This window comes from Triticum urartu, chromosome 4A (assembly GCF_056163025.1).
Source record: "Triticum urartu cultivar PI428250 chromosome 4A, HENAU_Tu73, whole genome shotgun sequence".
In the NCBI taxonomy this organism is placed as follows: domain Eukaryota; kingdom Viridiplantae; phylum Streptophyta; class Magnoliopsida; order Poales; family Poaceae; genus Triticum; species Triticum urartu.
This window is the reverse complement of record NC_141876.1, coordinates 138,134,578-138,150,641: the sequence shown is the minus strand read 5'-3', so window position 1 is coordinate 138,150,641 and position 16,064 is coordinate 138,134,578. Positions and strand designations below refer to the sequence as shown.

The 16,064-nt window shown below is 47.4% G+C and overlaps 2 protein-coding genes across 2 annotated transcripts; both read right to left on the bottom strand.

Annotated features, from left to right (window-relative positions):
- Window positions 1-1,093: 1,093 nt before the first annotated feature.
- LOC125551024 (putative receptor protein kinase ZmPK1) lies at window positions 1,094-4,333 on the bottom strand. The gene has a single exon (XM_048714173.2). It carries the CDS (start codon window positions 3,919-3,921, stop codon window positions 1,381-1,383), a length of 2,541 nt encoding a protein of 846 aa, XP_048570130.1. The 5' UTR covers window positions 3,922-4,333; the 3' UTR covers window positions 1,094-1,380.
- A 147-nt stretch (window positions 4,334-4,480) lies between these two features.
- Window positions 4,481-10,590, bottom strand: LOC125551025 (glutamine--fructose-6-phosphate aminotransferase [isomerizing] 1). The gene is made up of 11 exons (XM_048714174.2): window positions 10,254-10,590; window positions 9,648-9,820; window positions 9,113-9,224; window positions 7,956-8,095; window positions 7,113-7,274; window positions 6,164-6,485; window positions 5,799-6,049; window positions 5,595-5,709; window positions 5,131-5,386; window positions 4,885-5,053; window positions 4,481-4,785 (listed from the first exon to the last, which is right to left on the bottom strand). The coding sequence occupies exons 1-11, from the start codon at window positions 10,486-10,488 to the stop codon at window positions 4,702-4,704; spliced, it is 2,019 nt and encodes a 672-aa protein (XP_048570131.1). The 5' UTR covers window positions 10,489-10,590; the 3' UTR covers window positions 4,481-4,701.
- Window positions 10,591-16,064: the final 5,474 nt, after the last annotated feature.

The following is a 16,064-nucleotide window of genomic DNA, read 5'->3' as shown; positions in this document are numbered from 1 at the left end:
CATCAATGATCTAGTTAATCCTTATAACACTAGCAAGGCTAGTGCGACTGCCAACTCACTGGTTTCGTTAGGACCAAGACAACTATTATAGTTGTGTGCAAGTACTGATCATTGACTGTTATTCAAGCGCTCCTGCTGGTTTGACAAACCTTAAGACCAACCACTTGAGAGAAATTATTTCTTGCCTACAATCCTTTGCAGGAAGCAATGCTCAAAAGGGTAGGTGTCCAAACTGAGGAGTCGTAGTCATTGGGGGTAGGTCTATCCCATTGCCCTTCTGTGATTAATACCGGTGAGATGCCCATACGTCGCCAATTCCCTAAGGCAAGAGGGCATGAGAGAAAAATGTGGGCAACATGCTTGAGTTGATGATGACACTGACGATACTCATTTGTAGACGCAGTATGTCTATACGGGAAAGGTTTGCTTTGAAGTTTAACCTATTGCGGAATAGAAACCATGCAAAGATTTTCTCTTTGGTGCAACTTTATAGCCCAAATTAGATCAACATTAGCAAAAAAATTGCCTTCTTCTAGCGTTAAAAGGTTATATACATGCTTGGTGGAGAAGGGTAGCCCCTGTCGAGGAAGCGCTCATCATTGTTGTCAACAAGGTGAAAATCCTACAAGGGTAACAAAACATGCAACTCGGTAGAAATCATGTAAACCTTTGGATAAACAACCAAACATTTTGATCCCAAACTCACCAACACGGACGTTTGGCTCCTAGGTGCAATTGCACCAGATAAACAACAGCTGCACCAAAAAGTTTTAAAAATACTTTTAACAAACATCATGGAGTCCCATGTATGAATTTTCGTGAAAAATGAAATCTGTGGTGCTCTGGGGAAAGAAAAGACAGAACCGATGCTCTAAAAAGAACATTTTGGAGGTCCGATTTTATCCTTTTCGCCTAAAACAGCATGTTTCTTCATGAAAACACATGCGAGTACAACACTCGACCATGTTTGCTAAAATTTTAGAATTGTTTTAATTTTTTTGCTATTTTTTAAGATTTTCCTGTTCAGTCGAATGCATGTGTGTCCATTGTAGTATTTTCACCAACTTATGACATAGACAAATCCATTTCTTTGACAAGTATTTGCAGATGGAGAGAGTATATAATACAAATTTGATATTTGCTACAATTACTTTCGGCCAATAATTATAGCTAAGTGATGTGCACTTTTGGGGCAAAGAGTACGTTCGGCAGCACAGTATTGTTTGGAGTTTTCGGAGGATACGGTTATCACCAAGAGTGAGCAAAAGTGTTGAGTACATGAAGAGCGCTCGTACATGAATTACTGATTGGCCAAAATATAAAATAAATAAAGTAAACGTGGTCTGTTCCAAAGGAATTACTGATCGACCACCTTTGGGTTCACGCATCTTCAACGGAGACGAGCGCCTGCACCACCGCGCTCATGCTCGGCCGCCGGTTCCTCTCCTCCTCCAAGCACGACAAGGCAACACCAACCACCACCTTCACCTGTGCGCGGTTAAAGTCGCCGGCGAGCCGGCCATCCACAAGATCATCCACGCTGCCGGAATGCATCTTCTCGCCCACGGCCTTGGCCACGGCCCTGACGTCCGTATTCTGGTCGCCGTCCGCCACCCTGACCCCTTTCACCAGCTCCAGCAGCACGACGCCGAAGCTGTACACGTCGACCTTGTCGCTGATGGCCAGGCTCGACACCCATTCCGGCGCCATGTACCCCCTCGTCCCCCTGATCCGCCCCGACGGGTTCGCCTCCCGCCCTGCGCGAGAGGCGGACCCCTCAGGGCGGCGGTCCAGCAGCTTGGCGAGCCCGAAGTCGGTGATCTTGGGCTCCAGATCACGGTCCAGCAGTATGTTCTCCGGCTTCATGTCGCAGTGGATGATCCACTCGAGGCACTCGCTGTGCAGATAGGCGAGGCCCCTGGCCACGCCGACGGCGATCCGGAACCGCTGGCTCCACGCGAGGACGTCGTGATCATCGCCGCCGTCGCCGTCGCCGTCTTCGTCCGAGAACAACATCGTGGCGAGCGAGCCGTTCTCGATGAACTCGGAGACGAGGATGCGGTGCTTGCCTTGGGAGCAGCAGCCGATGATCCTCACCAGGTTCATGTGGTAGATCCTGCCGATCACGCTCAGCTCCGCCTGGAACTCCTCCTCCCCGTGGGAGCGGCTCACGCTCGTCGTCAGCGCCTTGACGGCCACGACCCGGCCATCCTCGAGAACGCCCCTGTACACCACGCCAGACCCGCCGCGGCCGATCTCGTCGGCGAAGTTCCCCGTGGCCTTCTTGATCGCCGCGTAGCTGTACCTCTGGAAGCTTGTGGTGAGGAGGATGAGTCTGTAGCCTTCGTCCATGGGGTACACCGGAGAGGACCGCGTGAACAGTCCCTTCCTGGAGAAGAGCAGGCAGCCGAGCCCGATGACAAGGGCCTCCACGACGAGCAGCGCCGACAGGAACCCGTACAGGTACGGCCACACCGGTTTCCCCGCGGCGTCACCGACGTGCTTGCGTGACAAGGCGGTGGCGTTGAGGACGACCTTTTGAGCGGCGCGGTCGCCGCAGACGGTGATATTCTCCTCAAGGATGGCAAGGCCGCCGTGTACGTGCGATTGCCATTGGTGGACGTGGAACTCCGGGACGACGAAGTCGACCGGGACCTTGATGTACACCGTCCCCGGCAAGCCGGGGAACGTCCTGCCGTTGAAGAGGACGCTTTTGAGGTAGCACTCCATGTTGGCCTTGTGCTGGAACGCGACGCATGCGCAGTTGGCGCGGCACCTCCTGGCGCACGCCGCCAACGGCAGGATCTCGCCGTCGTTGAGGTCGTAGCCCCAGAAGTCGGAGTGCGGCAGTGCCATCAGCTTCGTCCGCGTCCGCGTCGGCTTCCCGCACTGGTGCTGCCGGAAAGTAGGCCGGCACCCTCTGGTCCAGTCGCCGGGGTCGGTCTGCTCGTGCCCCGGCGCGCAGGCGCAGGAAGGCGCCGGCGCGTAGAGGCACACCGCGTTGGCGCCGCAGACGCCGTGGATGGTGCAGGGGTTGCGGAACGCCATCCACGACACCGCCCACGTCCCCTTCGCCGCGTCCAGGCTGTACGCCCTGAGGTTGCCGTCCGCGTCGAGCGTGAGCCTCCTCCGGACACCGGCGGCGGCGAAGTCGGCCGCCTGGAAGTTGGCGTTGTCGCTGGAGAGGAAGTTGCCGAGCGCGTCCATGGCGGCCTCGCGGGTGAAGTTGTAGATCCTGCGGTTGTTGGCGACGTAGTTGTTGTAGGGGTTGGGCCAGTAGATGCTGGAGAAGTTGCCGTTGTCGTAGAAGAGGGAGAGCATGGCGTAGTCGCTGAACCCGAGGCTGTAGTAGCCGGAGGAGAGCAGCCTGCCGTCGCGCGACGACACCAGGCGCGTCGTCGCGGTGAGGCGCTGCGTCGGCAGCAGCGTGTCCGTGGGGAAGTGGAAGCTCTGCCACAGCGCCCTCCCGTCGGCGTCCTCCACGACAAGGTTGCCGGCGTCGCGGAGCCGGGCGCGCGAGGCCGTCGGGGCGCCGGCCACGGTGGAGTTCCAGACCGGCTCGCCGTCGTAGTCGGTGAGGATGAGCGCGCCGCCGCGCTTGTCCAGCGTGAGGCGCGAGCCCTTGCTGTGGACAGGGCGCGTGCGGTCGGCGGTCCAGACGACGGAGCGTTCCTTGGCGCGCGTGAACCAGACGGAGAAGGTGAAAACGGTGGAGGAGACGCGGTAGAAGCCGCAGGCGAAGGTGCCGCCCGGCGAGCGCAGGAAGTCGGTGGCATAGTCCTCGACGGCGATGGAGGCGCCCCGGGCGAGGCTCTCGCGCGCCGCCGCGACGGCTGGCGGACATGCGATCAACAAGCTCAAACCACAGACAGTGATCAAAAGCACCAGGACGAAGGGTCTCATCGATCGTAGCACTAGCATCACTGGAATGTTGCTGATTTGGACAGGTCAGTGAAGATCACTGTTCATATGTAGGAGTAGTAGTAATCAGGTCAAGTCAACAGCTATATTTTATGCATCAACGGCGATCCAAGAAGATGAGATGGAATTTCTTGGGAGGTAATTAAGCATCGTGTAATAAACTAGTGTGCACTGGAGGGTTCGTTGCTGTGAACTGATTATTGTATAAGCATCACGAGGAGTTTAGTCGGTCGGTTTGGTTGAATCTGACTGCAACTCTGATGCTTGAGCTCAAAGAAAGCTGACGAGCAAAGATTGGCTTTTCACACCACTTGTCCAGTTGTCCTGTCCGTGGTTCTGCGCTAACAGTGTACTATAATGCACTGGTGGTTATATTGGCAAAAGTTAATTTCAGTCAACTCTTGGTTTGATGATCTGTAGCGCTGACTCTCCAGACAAAATGGTCCAGATAATCTCACTGTATGGACACTACACAATACATAAACAGCCAATGGAAAAGCTGCACGCAATTTCAGTTCTGGGACACCTTGCAAAACCCCAGTGAGTCAATGGATCGTCATCAGTAGGAAATAGCTGACATATACTTCGCAATCAGTTGACCAATCAACACGGTGTAATGCAATGGAAACCACCTCAGGCATCTTGCTTAATCATCATCTACTAGTAAATTAATTACGCTACAGTAAAATGTCTACACAACCCGGAGGCAAACACTTGCTTCTTTTACTTAATTTCGTTTACTTTGTATGTGTGTGTGTGGGCGCGGGCCTTGAGTATGCTTTACTGTGTAGTCACGCTCTTGGCCAGATTCCTTGGCTGGTCGACATCGAATCCACGGAGAACAGTAAGGTGGTATGCCAGCAACTGAATCAAGAAAAGGAAATGAAGCTCGTCGGTGAATAAAATCGAGACAAATAGCACAAAAGGCAACAGAGAGGTTTTGAGATACGATTGGCACCAAACCTGCAACGGAATTATGTTGATCACTGGCTGGAGACAGTCAGCGACCTCTGGAACCTGAATTACCCTGCAGGATGCACTAGGACCGACGGCGGAGATGTCCCCTTCAGAGCACATTATGATCAAACGCCCCTTGCGAGAAAGGAGCTGCTGAATCACCGACTTCTGCTTGCTGCAAGAGGAGGATGAGAAGCAGATCATTGCCAAGATGATCAGCAAAAATAAATCTACCTCTGTCAAAGCGCTTACCTGAAGCACGAGTCGCGTGTTGCGATGACGATGATGGGAAGATTTTCATCCACCAGGGCTAGTGGCCCGTGCTTCATCTCGCCAGCAAGCATGCCTTCGCTGTGCATCAGCGCGACCTCCTTAACTTTGAGAGCACCCTCCAAGGCAGTGGCATAGTTATAACCTCTTCCAAACACAAGGAGTGACTCCGAGTCGATTAGTGAAGATGCGAGTTCCTTCATTTCAGCATCAAGCTTGAGAACTTCACTGACATGGCCTGCATCGCAAAATAATACTTCACGCGGTGTTTCAAAACGTGATTGCGAAGCGACACTTTGCTTGACTACTACTCCCTCCGTTCCGAATTACTTGTCACATGTATGGATGTATCTAGATGTATTTTAATTGTAGATACATCCATTTCTAAGACGAGTAATTTGGAACGGAGGGAGTACATGGTAGGTTGTTGATCCAATTTGTCGTACTTGGAAGACTTGAAAGACCAGTGATTATAGACTCCCTTCTAGGTTGAGTGGATAACTGATCAGATCCAATAGCCAAGGCTATCATCGCCATGACTACTATTTGACTTGTATAAGCCTGCAAGATTGCCAGATACTGTTATGTTAGGAAAAAAAATGCCTAAATTTTGGTAAAGTACTGCAAGATGAACATGTACTGAAACCTGCCTTGGTGCTGGCAACACCAATCTCACAACCAGCATTGATATGAATTCCACAATGTGTTTTTCTTGACAGCGTGCTCCCCACTGTATTTGTAACGCCAACACAAAGTGCTCCCTTTTCTAGTGCATACTCAAGAGCAAGGAGGGTGTCTGCTGTCTCCCCTGACTGGCTCACAAAAACTGCAGTGTCCTCTCTGTAGATGGGGCCTTGTCTGTCCAGCAAGTCACTTGCAACCTCCATAGTCACAGGAATACCTGTGGTACAAAGGTTTAAGATCACTAGAGTACTAGCTAAATACTTAAGGCACTGATGATATATCAAAACAATTCAGATCATGACAAACAATTGGACAAACTGGTTAGAATTACCGGTGAGTTCTTCCACAAAAGGTCGTGCAGCTAAGGCAGCATTATAGCTAGTACCACAGCCAATAAAGATTACTCTTCTACTGCGTCTAAGTGTTTTGAGGTGTTCCTTTAGTCCGCCTAAAACAACTCCACTATCCTTCAGTCTACCTCTCATGGTTGTTGTCAGTGAATGTGGCTGTTCATGGATTTCTTTTTGCATGAAGTGGTCATAGCTTCCTTTCTTTATTTGCTCGACTTCCATCTCCAGAACAGACAATGCTCGTTGCACAGATGCTGGCTTCTCTTTTTCCTTGTCAAACTTAAGGATAGACACACTACCATCCTGCAGTGTCCACATTGTTACAACTTGGGTAAGATGTCAAGTATAACACTTGTTGAAAAAACAACAGAATTGCTGCACATAGTGTGTTTTCGTCATCCCTTTTCCAGTAAAGGAAAGAAGCACAGTAAGAAAATACAGTTGATGTCTAGCTAGCTGTACAGTTTTCGGTTTCGTTTTCCCCTTAACTTTTTTGGCTTTGTTGTTTCTTCTTTGTTTTGGCTAGCCTAGGGTGCTTTTGCATTTTTTTAGTTCCTTCGGATGTGTAACTCTTGTGCCATCTTAAGGCTTCCTTCTAATGCAAAATGGCACGCATTTGGGTGCGTGTTCGAGAAAGAAAAATGAATTACCATAGACTAAGGCAGTGGATTATCAATTATATTTCTCAGGCGTGATAGTTGGCATGTGTGGCAAAAAAGCGTGGCAAATGTAGTCAAACTTAGTATATGAACCAGATATGCCCAAAATAGCATGCAAATAAAAATAGCACCGATGAAGAGTAAATAAACTAAGGCCCAGATAAGACGGATACTCCAGAACCACGCTGATTAGATATAAAGGTGGACAAAATAAAACAGAAACACATGCAGACTAACAGATGAAGCAATTAACTAATGAGTAAAGAAGTACCTTTATATGAATAATTTCATTGTCTTCAATAGCCAAATAATTCTTGGTGTGCTCTACAATAGCACATAAATCACTGGAGAAGAAGAACTCCCTGGGGCTTCCATTTGTTGTCAGGGATTTGACATTCTGAAATGACTTCGCGCTGTTTTGATCACTTACTTCCTAATTATACAGAGATAACAGGCATGATTTGTGTAACTATAAAATAAGGAGTTCAGCACAAGATTAGGGGCATTATGTGATCCATAAGACTGCAAAATAACCAGTAACAGAAAGGCATATCATTGCGAAAACGATTAGGCGATGAGACTGATTACTTGTATACCATAACCAAACTCTCTAGAAGTTCAATCTGCTACCAATTAGTATCTACTGCTCAGAAAATACTGGATCATGTGGAACAAAAGAGTTACTACATCGAGTATTTGACTGCAGACCTATGACGAGTTTGAGCTAAAACAACAATTATAGGTCATGTGCCAAGAAAAAGGTAAAATTGAATATTGCGTCAGTAATGTACAGCTCTACTTAGCAGGTGGCGACAAGCATGGTACAGATACAAAAAAAGTAGCATCGCATCATTACATGAAATGTCCGCTTATACTGCACATCTTAGAAAGCTTATTAACCTTTAACAAATAACATCGCAGGCCAGAGCACAGCATATACTCTTGCGCAAAACAGAAACCCAGTTTGTTGTTGGAATGAAGCAAGTGGAACCAAATGAAAATATCAAAAATGGACATTTAAGTTAATTTTGCACTTAAATTTCAACATTATGTTTGCTTTAGTTGAATATATCTAATAGTTAAAAGTAAAGATACAAGGATGTTGTTTGCTTACATTGACACCAAGTATCAGCGTGCTGCCTCGTTTGCATGCAATCAGCTCATTGGGATAGTGTGGACTTTTAAAGATAAGTGCATAGGCTCCTTCAAGCTGCCTCATGACTTCCATAACAACTTGGCTAAATGTCATATCACCTGAGAAAATAAACAAAATCTCAAAACAGCCTTAACTAGAACTAATACAGAGCTCAGTCAACAATGATTTATTCTGTAATACTATGATAAGTGCTCTTGCACTAAAGTACGTCCCCTGCCACGTTCAGGGTAATGTATTGCCAAAATAGTTTCGAGAAAATTCCTTATTTGACACTATCTTAAAATCTGCTTCCTTATTTGACACTGGAAAAGTTTTTCTTCTTTATTTGACACAAGTTCTAAATTTTATTCCCTATATGACATTTTCGTCCATTTTAAGCCTAAATGACACCTGAAAAGACTATTTTGCCCCTCATGTGGTATGTGTGTGGGGGGCAATAGCGCACACACGCAGCATCAGTGCGAAAGCAGAAGCACACACGCATCAACACATACACATGCACCAACACACACGCACGCGCACACACACGCACGCACGCGTGCACACACACACACACGCACACACACACACGCAGCAACACACACGCACGCAGCACACACACAGGCAACACATAGGCACGCAACAACACACACACACGTGCACGTACACACGCAGTAGCAAACACACACGCAGCAGCACACATGCACACACACATGCAGCAGCAGCACACATGTGCGCGTGCACCCACACACGCAACAGCACACGCATGCGCGCACACATACCACATGAGGGGCAAAATCGTCTTTTCAGGTGTCATTTAGACTCAAAATGAACGGAAGTGTCGTATAGGGAATAAAATTTAGGACTAGTGTCAAATAGGGAAGAAAAACTTTTCCAGTGTCAAATAAGGAACCAGATTTTAAGACAGTGTCAAATAAGGAATTTTCTCAATAGTTTCCTGGTGACCACAAATAGTATAACAGGTGTATACGTTATTTCCAAATTTGGTTCCTAGGTGGCAGCACGGTATACTTCTCCAAAGAAACTATGGAAAATTTGATCCAGATAAAGAACAAGCGGTTTATGTTGTCATAATTTGCTACGACAACAATATTACATCTTATAGAGCATAATACCTTCTCCATCACAAGCCTGGTCAAAAACAAACTTCGCTAGCTTAGGGATGACTTCTGTGTCGGTATCAGACTCAAAGGTGAACCCGTGTCGAATCAGTGTCTCTTTCAGAATCTGGACAGGTACACCAAATGTCAAGTTAGAATTGAAATTATCACGTGTTACCATATGATGCCGCATTGAGTCGATGCTTGAACCATAGGTCTTTGATAAGCATATTATCATGTTTTGATGTCTCACATTATGTATTGCAATTCCAACAAAAGCTTTTGCAATATGGTGCAAACAACCCCACCAAGGAGATTCTTTGAAACAACATGATTAATTCTCTTGAAAACGCACATGCAAAGGAAGATAAGGAGGGAGTCCATTTGGAGGGATCAGAACATGAGATTTTGCCACAAGGAGCTACTTATTATAGTCCCCACTGGCATAAGTTCATAGCTGCATGTGCATTCTACAACTGCGAAGATAACAAGGTTCAAATACTACACAAATGAATTATATATGCAACATCACAAAACAGAGTAAGCAGACCTCATAGTTTGTGATAATTCCGTTGTGGACGACCAAGAACTCATCACCGGTGCCAGAGGATTGGGGGTGGCTGTTCTTTGGGGCAGGCACGCCATGTGTAGCCCACCTGGTGTGAGCGATTCCGGCGTGAACGGAAAATGTGGCATCCAGGTTCACACCCTTCTCATCAACCTCTAGAAATCAGACGCCAAACAACCCTTAAAAGCTAGACTAATTGGGTAAGTTTTAGCTTCTGTTATAAAATTACCAATGCAAGTAGGGAAAATGGACACAGTAAAATTATTTGGAAATAACAAAGAGCAAGGAATTTAAGGGAGGAATTGCATAAAGAGTTGACAAGCGGTATGGCCTGATAAACCCATATACTTCATCCAACCGGGTTAATCTCATTTGGAGCTACGAGGCTCCAGAATTATGCGAGTTTGGGATTTTAATATCAGCCTCCAAAATGAGTACACGACATCCACGATCCTTCATTTTTCTCCCAAAATGTGATATGAAACCTAGTCCAAACGGACGTGTAAAATCCTGCCTCTGGCCGAGGAACAACCTCCTAAACTGAAACTGAAAGGAGTTGCAGCAGGGTCAGAAGTGGAAGGTACTCACCGGAGTAGACGGATCGCACGAGGTTATCGATCTTTCCCTCCTGGCGGAACACGAGTGGCGGCGCCCCCGCGTACGCCGCCGCGGAACCAGGCGGCGGGAGGTCCGCGTCGAGGGCTATGCCGGAGGAGTCGTAGCCGCGGTACTCGAGGCGGCGGAGGCCGTTGAGGAGGACCTCGAGGACATACCGTCGATCCCGCGGCGCACAGTAGTTGAGGTAGGCGAAGATCCCGCACATGGCGGGCGGCAGGTCTTCTAGAAGGTTCTGGAAGGCCGCGTGCTTGCGCGGGCGAAGACGACGTTCGAGGTGGAGGATACAGGAGAAGGCGGCGTATTTTAGGTGGGAGGTTAGTGTACGTATTTCCTTATCGAATACGTGTTTCTCAAAGAGCAAATTTAAATTACCCTATATAGTAACACTAAAAATGTATTTTTACTTCCAGCGGAAGAAAGAAAAGTAGACTCGCGGCCACCTCCAGAGAGTTTCGCTCCGCCGCCGTCCTCTAGCGGCTCCCCTCCATCAACGACATCGGTTGTCAGTGGTGAAAGGGGTCGCCCAATCCCATGCGTGTTAATCGTTTTAGTCATCAGTAGCTTATAGGTTTTTCAGTTGTTCATCGTCTGGGCTTCAGCGATGGCAATAGCGATGCTGAATAAAGAATCTTCAAATCCTTTCCCGACGAGGCGATATGACCTTTTGTTTAGGGATGGAGTTGGAAATCAATCTGTTCAAGTAAGGATGGTGTGGCGGCGGCATCCTCGTGGTGGACTTGTGTCCTCGGGCTCCGCCCGTTGCGACGGTGTTTGCTCTAGCGTTGGCGCGGAGCTTGGGAGGTAGTCCATGAGCAGATGCAAATTGTGGTCTGTATCGGCGGCATTTGGAAGATGGTGGATCGTGTGTAGGGTTCATGGCAGACAGGTATGGTTTTCTCTTCCGGCGTCTCAGTCATGCGGGGGTGCCAGATCTGGAGTTTGATGGCGTGTACGGGGCGTTGCCCCGATCTGATTCGTTCAACGTTAATGGCTTCGCCTTTGGTAAGCCACCTTGGAGGTCCGCAAAGCTGCATATCGGTGATGGAGCCGTGCGAAACTCGGGTGAGAAGGTGATCTATCATTTTTTTTCCTTTGGTGTCTGCTATGGTGGTTCCGAACGGGTATTGGTGTCAAGCGCAGGGGTTTCTTTGGTCTTGATTGTAATTTTCTTTCTTGCCTGGTGTTTTGTTGTGCAAAGACTAGTGTTATGCTATTTTTTAGTTTTGTCAGATACACCGAATTATTGGTTGGTGTTTTGTTGTGCAAAGGCAAGGGTCGCGTCAGGATGTTATTTATGATATGAATGATACGTGTATTTGTTAGGGATGAAGTGGGGATCAATCTATTATCTTAGGTCTCGATCACTTTGTCTCGATTACAAGCCCGATTGCATGAATTGGAAGAACATAGGGGAATGGGGAATTTAGGGTTCGTGCCGCCGCCGTGCCTTTTGATCCTCTGGATGCCCTTGCCTTCGAAGCAAGTGGTATATGTAGATGGTGCACACCTGGGCCTCACTTGGCTCACTCGGGCCCGGCCACACGCAAGTTGGCTTTGTGGGTGCGCCTTGGTCGCCCCGTGCCTGGCCCAGTGTTGCCGCTAGGTGGGCCAGGCATGTCAGCGATGTTGACATCCCCCTCTCCTTGCGGTAGTGATTACACATTCACCGAGTTGCCACAGTTCACATCAACGATGATTACAAATTCACCGAGTCGCGACAGCTCGTCCGGTTGCGGAATCCGTCGAATGAGCCCTCGCTTGCAGGGGCCCGATCACTAATCAGCGGAATGCCCCATCCCATGCTCGAAGGGGCGACCGACATGGCGAAGATGAATATCATGCACAACGGTGGCGAACCACGAAGACAGATAAGTGGAAGATAATTACTCGCCAAAACATCCAAAGTAGCAGTCGCTACTGGTGCACGATGTGGAATCAAAGAGAAAGAGGGACTCACCTAATCTAACCACGAGGACGAATTGTTGTGTTTGGCATGGTTGGGCACAAGTCTTGACACACAGCGCAAAGTAAAGGGGTTAGATATTTTAAAGGAGGATCCATGAGTGGTTTCATGAGAACAAGCACTACAATTCCCATGAGAAGGAAAAGATCGATGATTGGAATGGGAACTCGCTAAATTATCGATGGTGCACCAGCCAAGAGGCCGTCAACAAGTTTTGTGTTGTATACGCACAAACGCAAAAGCGGTGTCCAGGTGGCGTGGGACTCCATGAGCTCGTAAGTTTTTCTTTGTGTTGCTCTATGTGTTGGTCATGTGATTGTCTTGCTCTATGTTGTAGTGTGATGATTATGTGATTGTATTGTTTTGCTAGCCCAACCGTGTGGCGATGTTGTACAACAAAAACAAGGACAAACCATTTACGATGCTCCATTATTGGAGAAACTTGAATGGGAAAAGCAAGTGGAGTGACATTGCCAATTCTATCAAGACGGCCAATGCCAAAGGGATGAAGTGTGTGAAACAAGCGGTGGGGTGCATCGGCCATCCGCTTGCTGGGGTCGAGCAGAAAGAAATGGGAGAACGAGAAAGGGTGGCATCAAGATGATGGACAAGTGGGAGGACATCATGGTGAAGAAGGAGGGGGCAAGTGCCAAGTGCAACGAACTCAAGGAGGAAAATAAGGTGGAGAGGTTTAACACATTCATGGATATCCAGAAAAAGAAGATGAACCTTGAGGAGGAGAAGCGCAAGGCAAGGTATGGCAGAGCGTAATGTTCAATATTCACCAATAGAGGTCGGTGGTCGGAGTGATTATATTAGATGTTCTCCGGAGCATCTTGAGGGAATAAAAGTGGCCAGACACCATTAACCAAACCACGGTCCAATTTTCTCTCTAATCCTTCCGCTTTGCCATGTGAATCGGTCACCCCAAAAACAAGGTCCTGAAACTCACAATCATCAATTGCACTATGAAAATCATGCATGTACTGCGGATGAGGGTTCCTGCCTTCTTTCTCGTGTAAGAACTAGATCTCGTTAAATTCGCCAATGAGGAGCCATGGAAGATCGTAAGAAGTATGGAGTTGACGCATGATTGAGGGAGTCCTCGATTAAGGGGTCCTCGGGCGTCCCGCCTGTGTGACATGGGCCGGACTAATGGGCTATGAAGATACAAGACAGAAGACTTTGTCCTGTGTCCGGATGAGACTCTCCTTTGCGTGGAAGGCAAGCTAGGCGGCCGGATGTATGCTACCTCTTGAGCTTACGTTGGTTTTCCCTTGAAGAGGAAAGGATGATACAACATAGTAGCGTAAGTATTTCCCTCAGTTTTGAGAACCAAGGTATCAATCCAGTAGGAGGCTACACGCAAGTCCCTCGTACATGCACAAACAAACAAGAACCTCGCAACCAACGCGATAAAGGGGTTGTCAATCCCTTCACGGTCACTTACGAAAGTGAGATCTGATAAAAATAATAAGATAAATATTTTTGGTATTTTTGTTGTATAGATTGGAAAATAAAGATTGCAAAATAGAAATAGCAAGTTGATAGGAAAATAATATGATGGAAGATAGACCCGGGGGCCATAGGTTTCACTAGTGGCTTCTCTCAATATAGCAAATTCTATGGTGGGTGAACAAATTACTGTCGAGCAATTGATAGAAAAGTGCATAGTTATGAGAATATCTAGGCATGATCATGTATATAGGCATCACGTCTGCGACAAGTAGACCGAAACGATTCTGCATCTACTACTATTACTCCACACATCGACCGCTATCCAGTATGCATCTAGAGTATTAAGTTCATAAGAACAGAGTAACGCATTAGGCAAGATGACATGATGTGGAGGCATAAACTCAAGCAATATGATATAAACCCCATCTTTTTATCCTCGATGGCAACAATACAATACGTGCCTTGCTGCCCCTGCTGTCACTGGGAAAGGACACCGCAAGATTGAACCCAAAGCTAAGCACTTCCCCTATTGCAAGAAAGATCAATCTAGTAGGCCAAACCAAACTGATAATTCGAAGAGACTTGCAAAGATATTTAAATCATGCATAAAAGATTTCAGAGAAGAATCAAATATTGTTCATAGATAATCTTGATCATAAACCCACAATTCATCGGATCTCGACAAACACACCGCAAAAAGAATTACATCGAATAGATCTCCAAGAGAATTGAGGAGAACTTTGTATTGAGATCCAAAGAGAGAGAACAAGCCATCTAGCTAATAACTATGGACCTGAAGGTCTATGGTAAACTACTCACACATCATCGGAGAGGCTATGGTGTTGATGTAGAAGCCCTCCGTGATCGATTCCCCCTCCGGCGGAGCGCCGGAAAAGGCCCCAAGATGGGATCTCACAGGTACAGAAGGTTGCGGCGGTGAAAATAGGGTTTCACTACTAGGGAAAAGCCTAGCAGCAGCGCGGGTTTTCGGCCTTTTAGTAGCATGGGGGCCGGCACTACTAATAAGGCGCTACAGCTAACGTATAGCAGTAGCGCTGGTCCACCCGCGCTACTGCTACACAAGTGTTACAGCAGCGCGCTTAAAGGAACCTCGCTGCTGCTAATAGCTATAGCGCGCTTCCCCTGTGCGCGCTACTGCTACAACCGCGCTGCTGCTAACTTTTCTCCACTCGCTACTGCTAATTTTAGTAGTTTTTTGTTTTTTTTGGCATATTTGTTTTGTATTTGAACAGGCTTTATAGAAGAATCTTTAGCACATACAAATGTCATCATGATACACATACAAATGCCTGCGAGACCACAAATGTAATCATAGCATATACATACAAATAGTCTCGTCATAATCATCATCCAACACAAAGTGGTATCTTGTCATCATCTCGAAAATAGCGATACATGCAGGTCTCGAATACTTGCAACTACAACGTCATCCATCTAAACAAAGGTATACGTGAGAAGAGCTATCACTATGAGTGAGAGCGGAACTATGCAGTACATGAGATGGCGGTTACGAGTCCTCTCTCGCGCTAGCGTGAACCTCAAGTAACTAGCTTCTCCTTCTTGTCTACTTTTGAAGCCTTTATGGCTGGCGTCCGAGAACCCATTCACTTGCGCCTGACACTCATGCCACTCGTTGTACACCCCCGGAACCTTCCCTTTGTACACGACATAGCAGTTCCATCTCGCCATCAAGAAACTAGGTACCTGTTAGAGATGCATGTTCATGAAGAGGATGTACAATCATATATATGCAACAAAATATACTAGAGAACACCGAAAAAGAAAGGGTTAGCAACTAGATGCAACATACAGTACGCAAATTAATTAACTAGAGGTACGCAGGTCATCGTACGCAAACTAACAAAGTAGCGTTACGCAAGTTCGGCAGGGATCATGGACATCACAAAGTTGCATCGCTACAAATAGTATACAAGTTCAACCGACACATATCATCATCATCATCGGCATCATAAATCACTAGAAGTTCCATCCTTCCATATCATCGAGGATGGACCCTAGCTTCTTGAACGGCGTGAGGTCTAGAAGTTGCATGCCTATGCGAGTTCGAACGTCAGCTCGCGATATAGGGCCGTGGTGGAACATCCCCTTCTCATCGACGACTTCTTTCATGATGATCGTCGCAATGTCGCTTTGGATGCGAAAGAAGTCATCTCTAAGTTTATAATCCGCTTCTCCATGAGATTCTAGCCACTTGTGGATATGATCATCATTTCTGCTTCTCATGCGAAGCTTTTGGTGATCCGTGTTGAACTGAATCATGAGATGGAGGATGTACAATCCATCCTTCTTGCTTGGTTTTGGGACTTGGATGCAGGAGA